The sequence below is a fragment of the Haliaeetus albicilla genome, chromosome 9 (genome assembly GCF_947461875.1).
Source record: "Haliaeetus albicilla chromosome 9, bHalAlb1.1, whole genome shotgun sequence".
Classification (NCBI taxonomy): Eukaryota; Metazoa; Chordata; class Aves; order Accipitriformes; family Accipitridae; genus Haliaeetus; species Haliaeetus albicilla.
The window spans coordinates 17217877-17242519 of NC_091491.1; the positions used below are offsets into that span (position 1 = coordinate 17217877).

Below are 24643 nucleotides of genomic sequence, written 5' to 3' on the forward strand. Positions count from 1 at the left end.
TGTTATAACTTGTTTCCTTATTGTAGTATGAAGGACCTTTAAAAAACAGACATGGACCGGAATTACAGATAAGCAGGAAATCCTGCAATTTCATAAACTAGACATCATAGGTTAAAGAAACATTTTTATCCTGACAGACTACCAAAGGAGGAGGTCAACACAAAAACATCAGTGTTTGCAGCAAGCCGAGACACCTAATCGGCTTAGTGTTCAATCGCCACTCTTTCAGTTACATCATGCAAACGTGTACCAGAACTTGAAAATACAATCTCCCCATCAAGTATTTTTTCCCTCTTGAAAAATTTGATGCCTGAATTCCAAGACTTTAGCTAGCCAACAGCCACGATTAAGAAAGCCTCATGTCAACATCAGTGGAAGAGCTCCTCTGGGTTATTGAAGAAAATCAGGCAAAACAGCATTCCAGCGAGTCTCAAAATTTCCTACACGACAGCAAGTATTACACCCTACAGACTAACAACAAAGCATGATCTAAGGTTGTGTTTGTTGGGTTTTTTTCTTTATAAACATGAAATCGACATTTAAAAAATCCTGATTTTGTTTCGTTTTGGTTGTTGTTTTTTTTTCTTTCTCCAAATGGACTTTAACAGCACTCTAGGGAAGGAACAGTACCCATTCGCTGCCACTACCAACTACCTGCTGGCTGAACTCTGCAAGAAAGAGAGCTGCCACCCAGACAACAGCAGTATGCAACAATTACAGCCTGCAAGCTGCACAGCCATGTTCCTGTATGAAACACGGTGCAAGTTCACGAGCGTTATAGTTCACACCAAGCACTATTGAGTACATTTATCCTGGGAGACATTCTGACGCAAGTCCCATGGCTGTGTTGGTAAGAAAGGTAATGAAGACGTAGGGATTCACTCCTAAGAATAAGGCTTTCGGAAGCCTCCATTCTGAAACCAGCATTTGAGGGCTGTCAAGATAGAGTAACCCCACAATAAACCCTAACTTCTAAACAATATAAAAATCTATTGGGAAATTGAAATTCCTAGTGAAAGTCAAATGCAGCATTGTTCTGTGTTCTCACTGTCTTCCCTTAGCATGAAGTACAACTTTAGATTTAATTTTTAACTCTAAAAAAATTAATTTACCTCATTCATTTGCAAAAGCAAGAGAATATCAAGAGTCCCAAGAGTTTCTTTACCATTCTGCTGATGCATGATGATGCAAAAGGTGCAATTCCTAGCTATGGAATTTGCTCAAGATATTCCAATGCTGTTTTAACAACAGAATATGATACGCAGCGAAAAATCATTACTGATTTTGCAAAACAGCATAGAACAAGCACTTCAAAGTCTTGGAAATGGAAAACATTAAAAAATTTTCAAAATGTTTGAGCTAGAAGAACTTGGTTGATGCTGACAAAATTTCCTTAAAGGCATAAGAAAGATGACTGTGATACAGCCTGAGCTGTCCAAGAAATGCCACAATGCAAATGAGCTAATGATCATGACTTGTTACTCATACATGAGAGAAACTATTAGTCAAGGAAAAAATAAAATAAAAGAGCCTGTACTCAGAATAACACAGTTCTCTGCCTCAACTATAACCCAGTTGAAATTTGTTGGGGAGAGCTGTACAGGAGACAACTAAATCGCACATCAGCTCCTGACCAATGTTGTCTCCTGTAATACAGACCAGCAGCTGTGGCTCTTTGATAATCATAGCTTGAGCTTTACCTCTCTGCTCTCTTTTCATTCATGACTTGCATCCATTTTTACTTAAGACGTTTTATTCTTTTACACTCAAGCTAAAATTTGCAACTTCAGCATTGCCCTAAAGGTAAGACTTCAAATTTATTCAAAAATTTTACTTTCATGTATGCCAAAGTTTCTTGATCTCCCTCAACTACACACCCCTGTGTGCCCTCTTCCTTGTGCAAGAAGCAGCATTTATTCACTAGCTCAAGGTTAAAATTAACTAAAGGCTGGAAGGGGGAGGAAGGACAGTTCTAATTCAGAGCAGTTTTATGATTCAGTTTACTACACTGATGCAAAACCACTTCTGCCAGCAGCACAGGGAGAGGAAGAGCAACAGTAAAACCATCCTTTTGATGGTGGTGCCAAGAGTGACCAGGGAAGTTTGATTTGCTGTGTCAATCATAAGATATTTAGATCTGAATCTTTCCCACAAAGGACAGTCCCCAATACGGAGTGCTTCTTGTATTCTGTCTGCTCACTGATTTTTTGCAATTCAGTAAAATACAGAATCTTCCTCTGTTTTAACAATAAGCTGGTGACACAAAGACAGGAAAGGCTATTAAAACATGACTAGCTCAACATCCTGAAGTTATCCTGTCCTGTGCAAACCCCCAAAATACCAGTGCTCAAACAACACTTTTTCCAATCTTTCACCATTATGTGCCATATCTGCAACAAATTACCTTTGTCAAAATACCCAGTTTACAGAAGTTAGTTATCTACTATTATAATTAGGTGTGGGTTTCTCATGCTTTGACTTCTCAGAATTATTTATTATAAAGTATCAGCATTGCTCTCAAGTTGAAAACAAAAAAAAAGAAAAATTCCTGCTTTATAAGAAGTGGAAGTTAATTGGGAGACCCATTCTGTGCCACTAGTACAGGTGCTATAGAAAGATTTGAAAGCATTTTACCTTCCTGTATCACTAAAGTCAATATGGATCTATCTTCCAAAAACAATGGTTTCATATATATTTGGGCTAGCAAATGTCACATTTTTATATCATATTCTCATACAGATTCAGGAAATTGGGCCTGTATTATATTACTTCAGGAAAAAAAAAGCAGGGAGTGGGGGGGGTGCGGTTGGACTTAAATACCAAGAAAGCTGGCTAAAATGCTACAGCTTCTATACTGTTATCTCCTTTTTTAAACATCTGTCCACAGGGATCTAGCACCAGTGACAGGCTGAGGAAAAAAAAGCAAATCTAATACTTGCACTGCTAAGAGAGCAGAACAGAAACTCCAGCCTTGACATTAGTAGAATTCAGTACCTTAAACATGGATGCAAGACAAAATGAGCCAGACAACTAGACAACCAGGAGAACAGACGAACAGTCTCAGACTCTATCAGGCCCAAGAAAGGAACTGCAGGTGCAAGGAGTGCTTCTGTCAGAAAAGCCCAGTCAGAAAAAATCAGTTTTCTTTAATTGGTCTTGAAAGCTTTTTGGTTTTAGTGTCAAAGAGAGTTCTCTTTCATCATAAAGCTGAATGAAGATCTACTTTAATACAGAGATGACCAAAAACCTTACAGATCCTACAAAAAGAAAGGAAGACAACATTTCAGTATAGAAGAGCCCAGGGCATTGTCCAAACCTCAGCAGACAGGCACTGTACCTATGCTACGGACTCCTAGAAAGGTATTCTCCTCTTGTTCTGGTCTACCAGTAGAAACTAGTGTGTACAGAATTTATCACAATATGATAACATTTACATAGTCATTTCTAGTGTGTATACACACACAGATGCCTAGGATAGTGAAAAGTCAAAAACCTAGTAAGCTTGTGTATATCATAGATGCCAGTAGCTAAGATAAAAATCAGAGCACTCCAGGAGAGGGGCTTCTTCCCATCCCCATAGCATGGTTGAGGATTTGTGGCTTTAAGTCCTTAATGTTGACAAAGACAAAATAAAAATATTTGCCGGGACAATACCAGACTTCATGATTCATTTCACAGATAATGACTAATCTAAAGAAAAAACAAAGAGGAAGGGTACCAGTTCATGAACTTCTGCTGAAAAACAGCCCTCAACTACCCGTATCATTCTTCTAAAATTGCTTTACTGCAATTGACTTTTATCTGGACAACTTTCCCAGACTGATTTAACTTCTTTAAGGTTATTATTAAAGTTGTCATAAAATGTTGGAGGAAAAAAATATACCCATTTGTTCAATGTATGATTTGTTGTGCATTTGATAAAACTATGTGCATAGCTTAACATTTTCAGCATTTCTCCTTCCACTTATACTGAATTTTCAGTTCATTCCCTATTTAAATATTTTTTTCAGCTAAATAAGAAACGATTAGTGTTTCTCTCAGCGTATATTCCTTGACCATGCAGCCCCCAATCTCTCAATGAAATAAACATTTTTTTGTTCTTATTTACTACACAGGGATAACCAGAATTAAGAAAAACTTAAAAAAGCAACTTGTGGTCACAATATGGAAAAAAAATCTTTATGGGTCCTCATCTCTCCTCGGCCTACCAGCAATAGCAATTTGCTACTAGAAGAAGCCAGGGGTTTCAAAAAGAAATTCCACTCCTTCACGCACTTCACAGAATACAATGTCCATATGGCTGGCCGGCAGGACAAGCCACAATCAGGGAGACCTTTCAGACCAGCAGCAGCAACGAAAGTCTGTTGGTATTGACACAGAAAAAAATCTTATGCCACAGGTACTTGGTAGTCCCTCCCAATGCAATGCATTACTTATTTCCAGTAAACCATGATCAATCACTTAGAAAGACATACCTTTAGCAGTGTTCACTCAGCCCAGGGAAACATCAACAACATAAAGGTTTTAAAGAGGTTATAGCTCTTACACAGGAAAAACACCCTTTTATTTATTATTTATTATGTGTGGACTTCACCCACAATGTATATTTGATAAATAACTTCTTACACACATTTCATCTTTCTCTTCTTCAATTCCATTATCTCAAACGAGCTAAAATGTGTAGTTTGTTTACCAGCACTGATAAGACAGATCATTCCCAAATGTGTTTACCAGCACTGATAAGACAGATCATTCCCAAATGTGTTCACCAGCACTGATAAGACAGACCATTCCCAAATGTGTTCATCAATTATCATCAACTAGCAGCAACACTACTTTTGGATTACTCTCATTTGTCTCAAGAAAGGACATAAACTATCAGGTCCTATCAGGAGGGAGAAGCAAAAATTATCAATAGGTCAAAAACTGTGGATAAAATACAAATAATTCAGGAGTCAAAATTCCCAAACAGATTATAATCTGCAGCACTCTCACCTGCGGAGCAAAACCAAAATATGTGGCTTTATGCTTACTTTGCTTCAAGAACCATGATGTCAAAAATGTATTCAATTTACCTATGTAGACATTTTCCCCCTAAATCACTCTGCGACCCGCAAAAATTATTTCCTCCAAACCTGCCTGGCCTTATTAAAAATTCTGCCAGCATATAGTTTATATGCAAGCATGGTTTGCCTTGCTCTGTACACGTGTCACCACAGCAATACCTACACTACCTCTCTCCTTCAACACAGCACAGTATCAGCCCCTGACCATTCTCTTACCTAGCATCATATCCCTTTAGTGCTAGCTGTGTTCAGATTCAGAGTGAGCTCCCTGCCCCACTCCACTCTTCCTAGACTTATGTGCCCAAGCCCGATGCAGTACATTTAGAGAACCATTACTGTCAGCATTGCTATGCCAGTGCTGCTTAGATCACGTCCTCTAGCAGCTTCACACAGCACACTTAATAGCATAGGTTTAAAACGAGAGATCTCACACAGATAAGCATTTTCCAAACACCAAGCTCCAGCTCCTGAAACCTTGCTGACATAGAAGGCAAATGAGAACTAACCATGTTCTCCTGCAAACCCATCCTAGTGCAGTGCTGAGTACTATAAACATGCTGTTCAGAAAAGAGCATTCTTTCTGCATAGCAGATCATCTACTAAACTCTAAAAAAACAAAATCAAGGCTTGAAAAATCTCTGTTGTGTTTACAAACTCAGAAAAAAATTATTAGAAATAATAATTGGAAATCAGGGGAAAAAAATATTGTGCCTTCACCTTCTTTCTGGAAGGCTCTTACAGGTTACAATGAAACACAGTTAAATAGCTGAAAGCCAACTACATTTTGACAATGTGAGATGACTATGTCTGGGCATTTACCTCCTCATCCTTCCTACCTTCAGTTCACACTCTCCTGTTTGTGTTCCATTGCTGTTTTCAATGCTTATTTTCTTTTTTTTCCCAGGTCCCTTCTATGCTTCTCACTCTTCCTGAACAGCATCCTCTCCACTCAATGGCATCACCATTTCTTTCACTACCTTCTTACTCCGCTCCTCACTAAATTCTCTTACATTCACACCCACAACTTTGTGTAGGAAAAATTGAAAATTTACCAACTAACTAATAGCTATAGGCTAAAAGGAAAATAGTGGGAAAAGTAGGGTTCTAGTGAGGGATCCACAGTTCAAACTGAGAAGTCAAACCAATTGCTCAGCTACAGGTAAGCATGAGGTCTATCTCCTGCTAAGAAAAGACTGAAATTCAAAATTTCTGACTGCTAGAAAAAAATCTCTTCTCCTGCATGCTCACTGTTCTCCCCAGTGACACAGACTTCAGATCCCATATTGCTGCTGCAGCTCACAGTTCTCCCCAAATGCAAGAAACTAAGTTTTATTTAATTCCTGTTAATTTCTCTCCTGCCCAAAATTAACTTAAATAAAAATTGAGAAGTAAAGTAAAATTTTAATCTGAAGCATAGGAAAAGTAATGATCAAATCAAGCAATGGAATTGTCTGGGCAGATTTAAGAAGCTGTGGTTGACATGTTATAAATAATCTCAAGAAGCAGCTACACTTGAAGCTTCAGTTTCTGCTGGACTGGAGTTACTTACAAAAACTAAAATCAACTGGCTTGCTATTAACAGTATAGGTGAAGAAATGGACGACTGAGCCCAAAAAAATCATGGAACAGTAGAAATCTATCAAAATTTTGAAAAATTACTGCATTTCACCATTTCTTTATTGCCACAGTGCCTAAATACTTACCATTAACAACACTAGCACTAATGTTGGTTCTGAACAGTCTAGTACAGTGCTTCAAAATGGGAAAGGTTCTCCATTGTTGCTTTCCTGTTATTGTTAAAAACTGAAAGCTTTCTCATCAGGAAAGTCCTTTCCTTTGTAATCTACTTGGAAATGAAAATAAACAGATTTCAACCCCTCTGGCTGTGTGCAGACAATTCCCACTTTAAATAAAACCCTACCACCACCAAAACCGAACATCTATCAAATCCTGGAAAACGCTTCAACAATACCATTCCTTTCATCTCAGAGACATACCCACGTATCCCAGCTGCTGTATCTGTCCTGTTGCTCAGGAGCGACCCTGTGCCACTTAGCCGATCCTGCCGGCGTTGATAAAGTTTGGAGGATGCCAGCCCCCGAAGTCTCAGGCCAGCCATGGCACCCAATGCCACTGTGAAGGGGAATGCAGAGAGACAACTGGAGACAACACTAGCAACACTGACATTCAATGAGTCACCTTCCTTTTGGGAGTTGCCTTTACATTTTAGAAGAGTTAAAGCAGGATACATAGACCGCTGCTCGAGCATTGTTTCTTACAATTCGTCTGCCATTCTGCTGCAGTCTTGAAGAACAGATAACCTCTTTCCTGTATTCCACTAGTAATTACCTGTTTAAGTCAGCACACATCAGCAATTCATTCTGTGTTAGACTTGCATAATGTATCTGTATAAATTTCTTAACTGAGATTTAAAAAAAAAATCCTGAGTCTTCACATAATTAATCCACTTAATTCAAGAAGACTTTCTGATGAAAGCAACAGAGAAATACAGAAAAGCAAAAAGGATTACTAGATCTCTTGACAATGAACGCTTTAGTTTACTGCAGATAAGTATCTGACCCTGGCATCTCTAAGGTGGTTCCCTGCAGGCTGCTGCATCACGCAGTGTCTTCAGGACACTGCGAAAACAGAACTGTTCCTTCCATTTGAATAAAGCGTATTCCAAGAAACAAACGCGTGAAGACTTTTGCTCTCTGGACACACTCCATCCTGCAGAAGTGGCATGCAGCAGAGGGTCAGGAAGCAGGGAGAAGGAACATACTTGGCATTCCAGCCTCCAGAGCTCCCTGCCAGGAACTGAACAGGGCCTTCTAACAGGAGTTCACCCTTTCTACCACTCCCCCTCGCCACCCACCACCCCTGCAAGAAAGAAAAAGTATCACACAGCACAAATGGCTTGGGGCCCAGCATAGAGGGGGTAGAAAGAGTAAAAATTTGAGAATACAGAAGTCAGTTTTTAAGAGAACAAAGGGACAAAGGGAAAGCAGTGGAAGATGGGACCATCTAAGTCAGTGTCATTTGATCAGCATCACCACAAAAAACATCTCAAGAGTCATTACCAGCAAATTATTTTTTAGTAAATTATAAAAAAATGAGGATTTTTGTAGCATGAGAGTGAAACATATTCCATGACTGCAGCCTGCCAAGCTATAGAGGAAAAAAATAAAAAAAAAAGAGAGAAGTAGAAGTGATGACTTCATAAGTACTAAATTAGTATTAACCAGCAGAGATCCCTTTTGTTCTTTAAAGAAAAACAGAAGGGTTTACTGCGACCCAGCAGAACAGGCACAAATAAAGAGCATCATACTTTCAAAACCAGAAATCAGTAACCTCAAAACCTACAGTTCACCCCACATGTCATTGGGAGTTTCAGGCTCCTGACCTTTGACACCAATCTGCCACTATAATTTCTTTCAGATTGCATGTGTGCTTTACCCATTTCTACTTTATGATGTAAACAGAACAGAAAAAGAAAAATGTCCTCCATGTTGGGGATTTTTCTGACTTTTTAAATTTTAGAGCAATAAAAAAAAGTAATATTAAATCACCTTTTTACTTTTAGCACAGAGCAAGATACTAAATCACCACATCAATCTCCCTTAACTTAAGCAATCTAGCTAAAAATCTCCTTCTCTCTGAAACACCTAAGCTTTTACCCTTCTGATTCATACGACATGATTTTACTGGTTTTCAAATAACCACTCTTCCACAGGAAAGCATGACTCTTCTTCTAAAGGGAAGATGAGGAAGTTGAAGGAAAAAAACATCAAAACAATAACCATCCTGTCTTGCCATCCCTCAATGCAAGCTCTCTCACTCACTCCTCTCTTGCTGCCTCACACATAAAGAGTGAAAAAGCATGATTTTGTTTTTCTTTCCCTCTTGACAGATCACTTTTAAGAGACAGGGTCGATGACAAAGTCTTACAGCTGATTACTTTCTGGGCCAAAGCAGAGAAGAAAGCAGCTAGACTTCTTTTAGGCATTAACAAGTAGTTCTCCTCAGAGAAGCACCTTTATGTCCCCAGAACAGACTACTAAGGACCTTCCAACAAATTAAAACTTATCTAGAGAGCCTCAGAGAGCAGACTGAGACAGAAAGATATTAAGATTAAAAACACATTTTTCAACCCAGAAGGGTAGAAATGGCTGCTTATAATTCAGAGATGTGACATCTCTTAGTTTGATGCAGGTACTTTCTAGTCAGCGCCAAGAACCTTTCTTAGTATTATCGACCTTTACACTCCCTCCTCCTCCTTCAAACCATTTTACTTGCAATTGCTTCATAAAATGGAGCACATGCACAGCAACAGCTCTCTACTGAATTAAAAAGCATCTAGTCAAACGCTAGCCTAATCAAAAATAATATACTCTTATTTCTTACCTCAACAGGATTAGGAACAATCAATAAGTGTATCTGTAAAGGCAGCTGTTCTTCTTTTGTTGACTGCAGGAAGTACATAGGCGTATCCAGATCCCAATTAGACCAAGTATAGTGATAACAAAAAATTCTTATAAAAATAATTATGCCCTGAAACATGCACTTAGGAAACATTTTTTTTTAGGCTTTGTATTAGATTCATTTCTAAAGGCAAAATAAAACAGCACAGGCAGTTTTTTACCTTTATGTTTTTCTAATCAACACCACAGCAGTAAAGTCTTAAGAGAAATTATCTTCAGTTCTGGTTTATTTTCTACTTTGGGCATTTGGCAATGTTTTGTTCACTGGTCATTCACTGATCCTCTTTTCTTTGAAATAAGTCCATCACAAAGAACAAAGAAAACAGGGCAAAACACAGTAGCAAAACGCCCCCCCAACCAACAAAAAATCAACAAGCAACCCCGCCCCTCCCCCCCCCCCCCCCAAACCCTAACAATCCTTGAAAAGGCAAAAAACAATGTGAAGACATGGACCAAACACATCAAGTACAAATTATAGATGCAGTCTTCACTTATTTATTGGTAAGGAAGTACCACAGTATACTTCTAAAGGCACCAAAAATCACATAAATTGTATTTCTCAACACTGCAAAATATAGACAGGCTGCTTAGAAACATACTATTTTTATATCTAACACATTGTCTCTTGTACAGTTTATTTCCAAATGTAGTTTAACAACATGTAACTTAATAAAACTAAAATACATATAACTCTTTAGTTTCTTTCTGTCTATTATCTTCGGATCTTAGTTGGAACAGATATATTCATAGAAAGGGTGATTTTTTAGGGTTTTTTTAAGTTAACAGCTTCCCATTAAACCACAGACTGCTCTTGAAATTAGGGACTATAATAGCCACTTTAGTCAAGACACAGAGAAATATAAAATAGCTCAGCCAAGACACGGCAGTCAGAACTACTATTTGCAAATTCCAATGATCTACTTATCAGGTTTCCCTAACAAAACACAATCCTCACATTGTAACAATGTAACTTGTGATACATGTAATATTTGAATATAATTCGCTAAATAGTCACCTATTTTTAATAATTTTCTACTATGAATACATAGAAGTGCACATCCTTCTTTGTATTTTCTGGAATTATATTTTCCCTAATGCTAAAAATCAGTAAATCAAATTACTGCAGTTGTTTAAATTCAGGAGACACCCTCTGCAGCTAAATGGGACATAACTCTTAAAAATGAAAATGGAGTTATTTTTCATCTATCTTAATTACTGATAATGTGTCAGTAATCACAGTACCTAGAAGTGAGTCCTTTTGTGTTTCCATTTGACAAGAAAGGTAAAGTGAAAAAGAATGTTATCAGCACTTAATGTTCTCCAGTCTTCCTCGCTTTAACACACTGTAACACAACAAAATCATTCCCTTCCCTGTGTCAACAGTTTCAAGACCAGAGGTACACTTCTGTCACGTTCCTGCCTCTGGAAGGTTCCCATTGATCGATATTGTGGGGATGCTCCAGCTGTGAAACAGTTCATCTTCTTCCGGAACCCTGAAAACCCTGAATCTCAAAAGCTGGAGAACAGTTGATTACACAATGTCGACAGATTTTAAGAACTACCATATAACAAACATCGAACAACATCTGGCCACAGTTCAGTAGAGTGACCTGTAGGCGGATCTAAGCAAGTATGTTCTCGATGTTGAATCCTTTCTAATGACTTAGGGGTCCGTCCCAGCCTGAAAACAACACTAAACACGGTGCTTGTCAAATGGCATCAGTCATGCAAGGTGCAGAGCAGTGCAATGCTCCATAGACACTGAAAAGTACAGGTTTTGTTTTGCTGGGAAACTGCTACCCTAAATGGATTACACTATTACCAAAGAAAAAGTCAGCTGAATTACAGCTGTGATAAATGTCTCCGATAGAACAGTTAATCATTCTGTCCTAGGAAGAACAGCAGAGAGGAATTTAGAAATTTTCATAGCTGACAAACTTTCCAGGACAAACATTTCTGAAAACATTAAATAACACTTGCATTCCCTTTTCAAAAGCTACAGCCAAGGCCTGCTCATTTTAACAACCCTCTGAAGTACATCTGAGGAAGAGAGACAGAAATCCTGCATTACTTTGAAGAACTGCACACTCTGCAGCATCTCAACTACCTTGGAACTCCCTACCAAGCCTCATGCTTCATGTCAGAGCTTCTCACTGAACACAGTGTTGAACCTTAACAGGCAGGTTTTGAGGAAGCATGGAGAGAAGACAACAAGGATTACTGCCTACTGGCATTTCCCGCTGTCCTCTGCAGCTGAGTGATTTCACCTGAGGTAAACATGTTATTCTAAACAGTACTATACCACAGTTCTATAAAAATAAAATCAGCTGGGTTCATACAGCCACAATTCTTCCCAGGTGCTCCCCATGTTGTCCCCACTTGGGAGCTGTATGGGTACCCATGACCTGTGAACCTTTAAGATAAGGATATGAATGTAAACTTGTAAATACACACCTATTTCACATGTCAGAAGAACAAAAAAGGGACCATTAAGACAGAAAAGACAAAGCAATCTAGAGACAAGAGACAAAAAATGGAAGCATTTTGAGCACATAACAACCACCGATCAACACCAATTCATCATTACAGAGAGCAAAAATAACTCACCGAAATCATAAATGAGGGTGTAACAATTATTCAGCATGTTCTTATAACTAATAACCCACCAAATGTGATCTACATTGCATAATCATAAAAAGCTGCATAATACAAACATCAACACCTGACAGAAAAGAAAAATGAATACTTATACACAGACTAGTCCAGATCCATTTCAGTATTCCTAGTCATGAAGACCAATGCTTCAGGAGTACAATAATGATAGTAGGATTCAGGAGGATGACTATCCTAAAAAAGGCACCCCACTAATTTTAATATTACTTCTTCATGCTTTTCATCTTCAAGACATTTTACAAAAGCAAGCTTATTTTCACAAACTGCTTTATAACATGTGGGGTTTATTTTACAGATGGGAGAACAAAGTGATCGGAGACACTAAAGCATTTATGCAAACCCTCGGAAGATGCCAGTAAATGCTTTCCCCAGTGCTTTCCTCACATCTGTCAATTAGGAGATTTACAGAGTTCTCCAGCGTCAGCCAGCGTAGGAGGAGAACCAAGCTCCAGATTTAGACAGCTCCTTGAACACCTAACTCCAAGGCCAGCCCGATGAAGAGGAGACTGCATGTGTGGGCAGAGGGGCAGCGCGTAGATCAGTCAGAAGGGCCCCGAAGTGCGGGGCGGCGGGGCGGGGCACAGCGGGAGCAAGGCTGTCAGCGCCAGAGCCATACCACCCGGCTGCAGGGAGCCCGGCTGCTGGGCGGACACTGCTCAGATCCACAACTGCTCCTTCCCAACTCTGTTTCTGGTCTTCCCACCGCCCTTGGCTGTGTCCCCGTGCAGGGGTAAGGCACAGCGGGAACAGCCCCTTGCTCTGCTCTTCCACGAGGTCACGTTTCCGACTCCACCATCGCACGGAGCGCCGGCGCTGCCGGCAGCGGTGCGGCAGCTGGCCTCCCCCGGCCGGAGCGTACCCTGCTCCGCCTGAACCTCACACGAGGAGAACGTCCTCTCCCCCGACCGCTTCCTACCGGGCACACCATCGGTCTACCCAGGGCAACCCGGAGCTGTTCCCGACCCTCCACCGCCTGCCACAGGGGCGGTGAAGGCAGGGACAGCCCACTGGGGCCAGGGCGCGGGACCGGCCCCCGCCCGCCGGCCGGGCGGGCTCCCCAGGCCTCCCCTGCCGGGCTGCGCTCCCCCCTCCCCGGCCTTACCTGCCCGTCATGGCGGCGCGCCCCCGGCCGGCGCCGGGCTGTGGCGGAGGGGGCTGCGAGGCGAGACACGCGGCTCGGCTGGGCGCAGCGGCTCCAGCCCCAGCGAGCCCCGGCGGGCAGCAGAAACCCCGCCCCAGCCCGGGCCCCCGGGGCGTGGGCGGGAGCCGCAGCCCCCGGTGACTCAGGGCAGCACCCCGCCTCCCCCCTCCCGGCCCCGCGCATACTTTTCCTATAAAGGGAAAGAAATATTGAATAACGAAGCGGCGGATTGGGACCGCCTCCCGCCCGTCTCCCGGTGGCGCGGGGACCCGGCGGCCCCGGGGCACGGCTCCTGCCCTTGCCCCGCCGCCAAAGCTGCTGCCGGGCTGCCCGGGAGCCGCTTCGCCCCACCTGGTCGTAAACACTTCGGTAGCTACTGTGAGCCTGGGGGGGAGAGGGGAAACGCTGACGGTTCGGTTTCATCACGAAGCCGTTAGCTGGTGTACAGTTATATCTGACACGCACCTCATTGACGTAAATTTTTTTTCCTGTGGACAAAGAAGCTGCGCTTCCTGCTGCCGCGGCAGGCTGTTACGCTCGTTGGACGTCCCCAAGGTGAGGGGAAAACAACCTTGCTCTGTATTTTCCCCTCAGGACAGCAGAAGACACGTCTGGAAGGCTATCTTCTAGAAAGCGGTTAGATGGCATCCTTTGCTGCCAAACGGAAGAGAGATCACACTCCCTAATGAGGACCCCTCCAAGTGCAACATTTTCTGATAACGTCTAATCCCTTCTTGCTGATCAAACTTTGTCCCAAGCACTCAGGGAGTTTTATGTTCTCTGACATGTATCAAGGTATAATGTATCAATGTTAAAGTGATCCACCAAATGGGACAGGGAGCTTCTGCCCAAAAGCAATTTCAAACTTTATCTGCATCTTGTAAGGCAGCCTAGTGCGATGTGACTCACCATTGCTAGGGATATGGTTGCAAGCTTGTTGCATTGTTGGGACTAATGATGGAAACCCTGTGCTGTTTCCTGGTGTCCAAACATCTCATTTTTCAGCCTTACAGTAAACTTTTAGAATCATACAGGTTAAATTAGCATTTGATGTATTTCTCACTTACTTAAACCAGGGTGAAGAATTAAGTTAGATGTTATTTTGGTTTAACAGTTGGTTGAGGAAAGGGTAATAGATAATCTTACTAATAAACAGCCAACAATTTAACAGACTTGGCTGAGTGCACAGTAATAGACAAGCTCTTAGTCATTCTCTGCATCTCTAGTCTCTCCTGTTGTAATGGTTTCTGGGTGTCAACGTGTGTCTCCTCTTGTGGCTCTCCTTTAGAGAGAAGCAGATTACTTGAACTGAACGTGTGAGTAGGAGACTCCAGGTGCTGCCAAGGCTATCGGGTGGAGCACCTTGCAGGGCAGTACTTGGCCTTGAGCTACATCCCAGCCACTGGGCCGTCACCCTGGGAGATCCTTCCTCTGGCCTGCTATGTCCCGTGGGGCTGGCTACCTGTGAGCTGTATCAACCTCAAAGATCATCTTTCTCTTACCAACCTACGTTTTGAATGTGACACCACCTCCTCTCCAGCTGCCAAAACTGTAAACTGTTACTGCTCGCAGCTGCCAAGCCATTCAGTCGCTTCATTAGGAGCAGCTGAAGCAGGCTCCCCCTCCAGGCCGCCCCAGGCACCCCCTGCCTGACAGGCTTCCCCGCGCCTTTTATCAGACAAATCTGCCTTTCCTTTAAAACTACGAGCAGGCGAAAAGAAGCCGTCCCAGATGGCAAAGCGGGCCCGCACCAGGCCCTCGCGGCCTCACGCGCACGCGCGCCGCCCCACGTGAGGGCGGGCCGCGGAGATGGCCGGTAACCCGGATGCAGCTACTCCGCAAGATGGCGGCGGCGGCGCTGGAGAGCGGCCCGTTGTAGCGCCCGCGAAGCGGATCCCGGCCCCGCCATGGCGGACCTGGGCCGGCAGTTGCAGGAGTACCTCGCGCAGTCGAAGGCCGCTGCCGCCTGCGGCCCCAGTACGATCCCCGCGTCGCCGCCCGCCGGCTGCTCGCAGGAGGAGGCGGGGAGCGGCGGCGGCGGCCTGGGGGCCTGGCTGGGCCCGCTGAACCCCTTCCCGCCGGGCCGCGACGCCCCCCCCGCGGCAGCGCCCGGATCGGGGCCGGGGCCGGGCTCGGGCTGGCCGTGGGCGGCCGAGGCGGACCCCTGCCTGCCGGCTCTGTCGCGCTGGCAGCGGCTGGCGGGGAGCGGGCTCTGCCTGCTGCTGGCCGCCCTCTGCTTCGGGCTGGCCGCGCTGTACGCGCCGCTGCTGCTGCTCCGGGCACGCAAGTTCGCGCTGCTCTGGTCCCTCGGCTCGCTCTGCGCCCTGGGCGCCGCCGCCCTGCTGCGCGGGCCCGCCCGCCTGCTGCGGGAGCCCAGCAGCGGCTCCCTCCTCTACCTCGGCGCCCTCGGCGGCACCCTCTATGCGGCGCTGGGGCTGCGCAGCACCCTCCTGACGGCGCTGGGCGCCGCCGTCCAGCTGGGCGCCGCCGCCGCCTCGCTCCTGGCCGCGCTGCCTGGGGGAGCCGCCGGCCTTCGCCGCCTCGGCGGCCTCCTCGGCGCCGCGCTGTGCCGGCGTGGCAAAGCACTGCCGATATGAGAGCGCCGCCGCGGCGAGGGGGACGGGACCGGCCACAGCCCGGCGGGACGCGGGCGAAGGGACTGGGAGACTCGGGCTGGCGCCGGCCGAGGCGTGAAGACGCCGCTCCGAGACGGGGATGAGGATGGCGGCGTCTGGCGTGCTTCTCTCCACCGCCTTCGCGTTGCTGCCGGGTTTTCCTCACCAGTTCTTGAGCAAGAAAAGCAGCGGCTGGCACCCGGGAACGGTACCGGTGACTCTCTAGACTCGTTTTGCTGTGTTCAGGTGTAACGGTGTTGCTGCCAGCCTGCCGAGCCGTCCCGGAGGACGGGATTTTGCCTTATTGCAAAGACAGCTCGATAGCCACGGTCTGGAGTCTCTCCGGCTCTGGGTGGAGCTGGCAGCATTCCGCTTTCCTACCTCCAGTATAGGACCGTGTGGCTGCTGCAGCCTACTTCAAAACGTGAGTGAGACTACGGAGCCGATGAAATGCAATTATTGACTTGCCCATTGCGTGAAAAGCAAGTATCTTAACAGCTGAGGTGCATAGGGCTGACTGACAGTGAAACGCGGAGACTATTTAGGAAAATCTGATCAAGTGTGGGGGTGAACGTTCAAAAGTAGTTAACTGCTATTGGCTCATTTTTTTGCTGACCCCTACACTCTGAACGCAAACTGCATAGTGCAGTCATCAGCCACCTGCGATCGGGGTGGATATGAATACTGTGTCCACTGAACTGCATTTCTTTCTAAGAAACACTTTTAAAATACCATCCAGTCAGTGAAACAAACTTTCCTGGGGCTGTGGGTCACAAAGACTGTAAGAGTAGTCGTCTTGCATGATGATGATAGGATGAAAGGTGCTAATCTTAGTTAAGAGCCTTGGCCTTTGCAGGTATTGCTGCCTTACAGCTGCTGTAAGGTAGCAAATACTTGGGTGTTAGAAGGTTAGCTTCAGCTCTTAGAACTTTATATTTTTTGCTTTTTCAGCTTGGGTGGGAATTGCTTACTTGTCACAGCGTGACCTTCAAAAATAGATTTGCTAGTAATTAGACTGTTGCAGCTAGCACAGCTCTGTTTCAGTGCAGAAATTAAGCAGCCTTAGGAAGGTGCTGAATTTAGGCTGACAGTCCCTGCTGAGAGCTTGGTACTCCAATTTGGGCTGTATACTGTGCTACTGCAGATAAATGGGACTACCAGGCCTAACCTCCTCAGAGCCTGAGTGAGTATCTCACTGAGCATATGTGCCTCATATACAAAATAAAGCCAAACACTGCAATAGTTATCTGTTATAATTACTTAGGGTTTAGCTTATTCACCTAATACTTACTCTGAATTAAACTGAAATTGTTAAATGGGGGTATTTAAATGTACATACATTGCTTTAATAAAGCTATTTGTGTATCAAATGTCAGTATAGGCATTCCACTAATGGTCACTTTTTTCCTTAAACATGTACATCAGAGCTATCTGAATAACATTAAATTAGTTCTCTCATTTTTACAACTTCTAAGCTGTAGTATATAAATTAATTTTATTCCTAACAGCAGCATCAAATTGAACAAATCTTAGACAAGGTGGAGCTGTAAACTAGCAGGTAGAGCATAAGGATTCAATGTGCAGGACTGGTAAAAGAACTTGACCTGAAGAATACAGAAGCCTATGCCCATTTTCTAGGAATAGCGGGTCACAGTATCACAGACTGGGAATCTTCCTCTGTCATGCTCTCACCTTCCAAGATTTTATAAAAAAGCTAATTATTCAATTTTCTTACAACTTTTTTTGCATATTCCATGATCATGGAATATTTCAAAACTTAATTAAAAAAGCTGCCCCTTGATGAAGAATATTACTTAACACCAAATACCATAGTGGTTTAAGGATTTAACCAACCATCAGAGGAAAAATGAGCAGCATACTCCCTTTTGTCTAGATAGAGAAAGCTGGGTTTCATATTAGGTGCACTCTAACTTGTTTTGGTAGAGGACTGTGGTTTAATTAAGGACTAAAGCTCATCCTCTAAATCACATACTCTAGTAGACAAAAGTCACTTTCAGACCCTTAAAAATATATAGGGTTTGTTGAAAAAAAAAAAAAAAGGGGGCAAGCTTTCCCCTTTGCTAATGATCAAATCATTGGTATTTATCATTAAAACTAACTCCCAGATGTATATCAAAAGTGACCTCAGCTAGAGGTAAGAAGCAATTCCACCCCCCAAGAGTAAACTGTGTCACATCAAGTGCATCTCAGCTGTTGCCCAGTTAATTCCTTTAAGACCATTTTGTCTCTCTAGAGCCCCATGACAAGGATTTTATAGGCTAATGATCAGTTAATTACTATAATTTTCAAATGACATTTTGCCACTACGAATTAAAAACTAAGAAAAAAACCCTAATTGTGACTGACTGAACCAATTGATCTCTTTAAATAAGACAGGTCATCAGGACTTGAGCCAGTCTTTAATAAATTAGACTGTATGAGAAGTCACATAAAATAGCTGCAATGTATCACTATGTTGTTGCAGTAGCCTTGTCTGCTATAGAACTGCATTGCCATATTATCCCAAATATTGTAACATGAAATTCAAGGCAGGGGAAGGGAAGCCTGGTAGTGATATTTTTCATTATACATTATATCCTATACTTTTAGTGTAGGACCTTCCTGAGAGCTGGCTTCAGAATATGTACTTACATGATAAAATTTTCATTGAGGCTTTAAGTATTAAAAGAGCCTTTTGATAACCTGGTGACTAGAGATGATTAATATGAATGATTTATGGGGAAAACAGAAACTCATGATTGGTAAGCAGCTTTATTATGAAATGTGGGAAATGGGAATAACCCCCTCCTCATTTCCCTCCCCTAGTAAAACTAGGAAGCAAAATCCTAAATAAAAAGATACTTTAAAAATGTTAAGATGAAAGTGATCAACTATGAAGGTTTGCACTTCAGCATTTGAATGCACCAGACTACTGAACACCCATATCTTTAAGCAATGCATCCTACAACCATTGTAGAATCATAGAATCATTTAGATTGGAAAAGACCTTCAAGATCAAGTCCAACCATCATCCATGCCCGCTAAACCATGTTCTGGAGTAAAAAGCATATGCATCCATATTAATCAAGCTGCTAAACTTCTTTCTTCCTCAACTTCTATAAACAGATGCTGTTTTGAACAAAAATATTTGACTTGCTCAGGTGAAGCACAGAATGACAATAGTTGTCATGATGCCTAATTTGCTAGCAGTCTAGGTTGTAACACACTATGTCTATGACAACTTTTTCTAAATGGTGTTCCACGTTTTTCTCTTTCAGGATGGTAGACTAGCAAGCAGCGGTGATTTCCTGTGTTTTGGAATTTTAACATCAGCACCACTTGTAATCTGTAGCCAGCTGTGGCTAAAGGTGAAAATGAAAGTTCTCTATACATGATAAACCAAAAAACTAGGAATCGGCTATTAGTATTTTAAACAGTTGAGATTTCAGGAGGTAGTTCTGTTGCACCATCTGATACACAAGTTTGCCTAAAGACAACCCTCTTGATATTAAGAGGTGAGTAAAGAATCACACACTGTGTTGATTTTTTGTTAATTTTTGCGCAAATTACAATCTGTATGCATACAAAAACAATGTAACTCTTCTGACAAACTGTACATATAGAAACAAGTTTCTGTCTGGAGGTGAACTGAAATCTGTGGAGGTGCTCCATGTCTCACAACACTTAAAAAAAATTCCAGCTCTTCACAAAACAAAGTAAGGAAAAGAAGGTGAGGAAAACAGGGGTGGAGAGAACAAAACAGAAAACTAGCTACAATATTGCAGCTAGTAGCAGTCAACTGATCTAGGAAAAGACCCTTGTTAGGAACTAATGCACATTCAGTTATCCCAGTTAAGAATCCAGGTTTATGGTGTTGCAGGGTTACTTTATGAGTCCAGAGTAGCAGTCTATTTAAATATTGTCCAGCAAGGACTGGGTGTGACCCAGTCAAAGCCTCTTCTATCGGCCTCGTCCACCACCCCTAGATGCTCCTCTTCTTGATTGACCAGAGTTCATGTTACTGCCTCTTCCCCAGTTACTTCCACTCCTTCCTCCTCGAGAAGGGTTATTGCCTCCTGCAGGGCCTCCACCAAAAGCTTCATCCCTGTGGAATCCATCGTGATGGTCTCCATCTAAAGAACTAGACCTCCCAGATTTTGGTGCTCTCTGTGAAGGTCCTGAATTTCCTCGTCCTAAAAATGAAGCACAATCAGTTACTGATGTTGAAGTCTAAGCCATGCCTCTTCTCAGACATAACCATGTATTTAGTTAGTTCTTCTCTAGTATAATCATTCACAGACCAAATATAGTTGAGACCTGTAATTTTATGCTTCCTCCCTCTATACAGTTTTTCTTACATAGATTTAGTGTCTTCATTACAGTCCAGAAGATGGACAGCAATCAACCAATTCCTTGGTAATTAAAGGAGATTATATCTGATAGAATCAGCAGTCACTTAAATGAAGTAAGTTAGAACAGTGATAGTCATGGTGTCCTCAAAACTGCCAGGCATACCCAATTCTTATGCTTTAACGCCATCTGTGGTCCTCTGTATATTTTTATTGCAAAATACTTTTTTTTTTTTCCTAAACAAAGACATTGCACTAATGGATCAGTTGAGGTTGGTGGTGAAGACAATAAGTAACATTACTGTTTTGTTCCATTTTTTTGCTAGAAATAATGGAAAAATGCTCTATTTTACTACTAACCAGGAACATACAACTACATGAGCTCTTACTGCCAGGAACAGAGGATTTTCTACTTCTCACAGATCTTTTTAGTAATGATAGTGTAAATTCACATTGAAAAAGTCATTAGCTCAAAATAACAAGCAGTATTGTGAAAAAATTAATGGTAACAGTGCTTTATGGACACGTGCTACAGCTAAATTAGGATATTTTTGCTCCAGTTTAGAAAGAGTGATTTTTTGTTGACTCCGGTTGGTTCTATGTAAAATAGAGACTAAATTGTTCAGCAGAGTTTATAATTCATGAAGTTTTAATCTTCAAATGACTTTACCAACACAACTGAAGGTGACATAGCCCATATATATAAAAGTACTGTTTTATCAGGCCTTCTGCCATTGTTCTAAACTTTCTTTGGTACATTAATGAGTTGTCTAGGTGCAAGAAGTGTGGTAGTTAATTGTTTTGACTTCAGTAAAGAATCTGATGGAGTTATCAGAAATTATTATTGAAGCTGGAGAAGGAATCCTTACAGACTTGATAAGATGGCTGGCTAAATGAGAAACACAACATACAGTTTTGAAAGGAAAAATATTGATACAGAGGGAGTTTACAAGCAGAGTTTTATTAAAAAATCTGTGAACAAATGGTAAAACTGTTGATACAACACTGGAAATATAGTCCACGCAGAGGAGGACTGGCATACAGTTAAAACTAAATGAGCTTTAGGGCAGCAATAAGAGAAGGGGAATGAAATTAAGTGGCATCAAAGACAAGGCTGTGCAGTAGTGGTCTAACAACAAAAAATTAAACTATAGGCTGGCAGCTCAGCAACTGGAAGCAACTGAGAAGGATCTCTGTCACTGATCACTACCTAACAGTGGATAGTCAATATGAGGACATTAAAAAAATACAACATTAAGAAAAGACAGCAGAGATCCTGAGAAGAAGAAAAAGGATCAAGAACTGGTGCCAGGCTATTAGCCTGGATGATTGTGGCAATGCCATATACAGTAATAGGCTCTGAAACAGCTACTAACTCCAAAAGAATGTATTTTGGGGGTTATGTAGCTAGTTGCATGACAGTGCCATATGACTGTTTAAAGAGGTAAATATGACATCAGTAGCTATTAGGAAAGAATGGAGAAAATGGAACAAAACCAAGTGAACTGCAGAAATCCATGGTTTAAACCACATCTAAATAGAGTGTGCAATTCCTAGTTACCCAGTTTAATTTCCAAAAGGATAAATTAAAATAGTATTTACAGAGTAATAAGGATAGTAAAAGTTGCAGAACAATTTCCCAGAGAGCACAACTAAATAGATCAGAGCTCTGACTTGGAGAAGAGCTCATTCAGGTTGGAAATGGTAGAGTTCAATGCAATCAGAGGTGGCATTCAGAAATAATAGGGATCAACTTTCAACTGTTCCAATTAAAACACAAGACATCATTGAATTAAATTAGTGAACGATAGGCTTAAAATAAGAAAAAACATTTTCCTTCCTTTTTTTTTTTTATGGCACAGTCTACTGCAGTTAAGTTTTCGAGCTCTGTCCATGGATGTTGTGGATGTCAAAAGTTTATATGATTCTTAAAGCAATTAGAGAAGCACACAAAAGGTAACTGTCAAAACCCATTAAATATAAAAATAATATTTCAGTAAGTCACTGAACTACAGATCTTCATAAGTTTAGAGAGCATTTCAGAGACATATCACTACAGACTTACAGTGTTCTTAACACTTCCCTCAATACCTGCTACTGGCCATTGTTGAAGACAAGCTACTGAGCTTTACAGACTTCTAGTCTGATCATGGATGGCCATGCTTACACTCTTAGAATTAGAGAACTTGTAAGGAAAGACTTAGAAAAAGTCAGGGTTCATTAAGCCCAACAGAATGAAGGCTGAGACAGGAAACATATTTGACTTAAAGGACGCTAGCACAAGCACGAATATTAACAAATAAATATTCTGAAAATCAGAGGGGAAAAAAAAAGCTCTTAATGAGAGTTTTCCAACTGGAGTAACAGGGAGCCAAAACCTAACCGCTTTTGAACAGGACAATAAAGAAGAGGATTATATGATGCTGGACGGAAGATTTGGATTTGATGTCCCAGAAAATCCCTCTGTTCTTATGTTCCTGTAAGATCGGTCTTCAGCTTCATAGCTGGTAGGATCAAATATTTGCCAGTTCAGCTTTATCCTCTCTGAACAGATAAGGAATTCTGGATAAGCCTACTGTTGAAGAATGTGCCAGTGTTACCTAAGGTTTTCAATACAAGGGGCTTTTTACCTTTGCCCCTCTCCTCTGGAGGTCCACCTGGAGCATCCATTTCTCTGTGGTCAGAGGTCCCTGGTCCATCATGCCAGGGACGTTTACGTGGTGGCAATGAGGCCATGTCCATGCCCTGGAGCGAAGAAGAACGTTCTCTGTTAGCTGGAGAATGCCCGTCATGAGGAGGGTGATCTGGACGAGGACCTTGAGCATGAAGAGAAAAAAAACCAGGATAATAAGTAATGTTCATCTGATCATTATTCCTCATTTTCTGAGGCAGTCACATGAATTTACATACTTTCCACACTATTTGGCACACAATTTTAAGTTAAAATTACATACAGCTTCCCCCCATCCCAACAGGCAAACAAGCAAACAGGAGATGAATAAATTCTAAGAAAGCTAAAGGTAAAACAGGTTTAAAAGATGATGGGAAAGAAAGAAGTGACAGATCTAAAGTTTTCTTTTCAGTATAAAATACTTTCATATATTTTAGAGACAATCACATCTTCATTTATTCATGTGTCATTTGTGCTCATTTTTTCCATGACATTCTAAAACTCAAGTTTTGCCCCATCTGGGGTTGCCATTAGTAACACAGATGCAAATACCAGTAAGCTGTCAGCCAGCTGAAAACATTATTTTTGCAAACAATAGAGAAGATGTCATCCAAGAGAAAGATTACTATTGGCATTAATATACATTTCAAAAAAATGCCACGAGATATGCTTCAGTCATCCACAGGTGACAACAACAGGCAGTTCTGGCCTGTACAAAAATTCAGCTTAAGACCTTAAGGCTAGAATCACTTTTTGTTCAGTGAGACAGTTGCATTTAGAGCCAGTTAAATTCTGTACGGTTAATTTTTCCTAAACTTAAAAGTCCAAAGAACTACATTCTGCTTTTCTCATGGTAAAAGACTGGTAATGAGCATATGAGGTACAGGAAAAAGAGGTGATTTAAAAAAAAAAAAATTTTGTGTAAGTGGTTATATTGTAGAAGTTTAGTCTATTATCTAAAACAAACCTCACCAAATTTTTTACCTGCTTCTCTGTTTCCATCCCAGGGTTCTGGTTTCCGCCCTCCTTCAAAGCGTGGAAGTTCATCTGGAGTAGGAAGTAAACCCTTCCGGCCTCCTGAGCAGCAAGAGATGCAGGGGATAGGAGTGAGAAGAGATTGTATTAATGAAAATACTGTAATTCGCCCAAGAAATATCTCTGCTTCTTTATTCTTGCATTTCAGTGTGGAAGAATGTTCCCCTCACCTCTAAGAGCACCACGACCTCGCCCCCGAACACCATGGTCCCTTCCTCTTGAGTTTTCATCTGGAGAGTCAAAAGTGTCATCTGGCCCAAAATCTTCAGGGCCAGAAAAGCCATCTCTCCCCCTGGGTCCCCGACCCTCCTGTCTCGAGGGTCCTCCTCTTCTGAAGCTACAAGAAAGAACATGGTACAAATGTGGTTTTTAGGCAGAATTTAGACTGATAAACTTGAGTCAGCTTCATTTTAATAAGCAACTAATTTCTGAACTGTTTTACTTAATAGTATAGCACATACAGTTACTAGAATAGGATTTGTAGGTGGAAAAGTGCTCATTTTCTGCCCTTGAGCACTTTGTTTATTAATTTTTGTAATTTTCCGTCATATTTCCTTCTGTTGATTGTGTTGGTTTTTCATACAAGAAAAATATTGTCAAATATACTGCATT

General features: G+C 42.1%; 3 protein-coding genes across 13 annotated transcripts in view; 1 reads left to right on the forward strand and 2 right to left on the reverse strand.

Moving 5' to 3' along the window:
* LIMS2 (LIM zinc finger domain containing 2) overlaps window positions 1-13484 on the reverse strand; it is a 37894-nt gene extending 24410 nt beyond the window's left edge. Inside the window, exon 1 of one of the 4 annotated variants that reach the window (XM_069791938.1) lies at window positions 7064-7084. Coding sequence is in view for 1 of the 4 variants with exons in the window: in XM_069791939.1 (XP_069648040.1) it covers window positions 13323-13333 (11 nt within the window). In the remaining 3 variants the exon portion in view is untranslated. Of the gene's footprint in view, window positions 1-7063; window positions 7085-12626; window positions 13262-13322 lie in introns of those variants that run through there. The other 3 variants (XM_069791939.1, XM_069791940.1, XM_069791937.1) reach the window with 3 other exon arrangements.
* Window positions 13485-15167: 1683 nt separating this feature from the next.
* SFT2D3 (SFT2 domain containing 3) lies at window positions 15168-24634 on the forward strand. Of its 6 annotated transcripts, none has more exons than XM_069791950.1 (4): window positions 15168-16400; window positions 19255-19491; window positions 24004-24080; window positions 24180-24634. In XM_069791950.1, exon 1 carries the CDS (start codon window positions 15269-15271, stop codon window positions 15956-15958), a length of 690 nt encoding a protein of 229 aa, XP_069648051.1. In that variant the 5' UTR covers window positions 15168-15268; the 3' UTR covers window positions 15959-16400; window positions 19255-19491; window positions 24004-24080; window positions 24180-24634. The 6 variants fall into 6 exon arrangements, with proteins under 6 accessions (XP_069648051.1, XP_069648055.1, XP_069648056.1 ...); XM_069791954.1 differs by having other exon boundaries at window positions 19255-19344; XM_069791955.1 differs by lacking the exon at window positions 19255-19491.
* The window catches only part of WDR33 (WD repeat domain 33), a 71334-nt gene continuing 66206 nt past the window's right edge, over window positions 19516-24643 (reverse strand). For 2 of the 3 annotated variants that reach the window (XM_069791945.1, XM_069791943.1), the window contains exons 19-22: window positions 24202-24368; window positions 23969-24073; window positions 22956-23141; window positions 19516-20169 (exon numbers count right to left, since the gene is read on the reverse strand). In XM_069791945.1, coding sequence (XP_069648046.1) covers window positions 19937-20169; window positions 22956-23141; window positions 23969-24073; window positions 24202-24368 — 691 coding nt within the window. In that variant the 3' untranslated portion in view covers window positions 19516-19936. The remainder of the gene's footprint in view (window positions 20170-22955; window positions 23142-23968; window positions 24074-24201; window positions 24369-24643) is intronic. The other variant, XM_069791944.1, reaches the window with a different exon arrangement.

Excerpts from the sequence above, each read along its gene's own strand:
- SFT2D3 (XM_069791950.1), top strand. The coding sequence starts at position 15,269 with ATGGCGGACCTGGGCCGGCAGTTGCAGGAGTACCTCGCGCAGTCGAAG.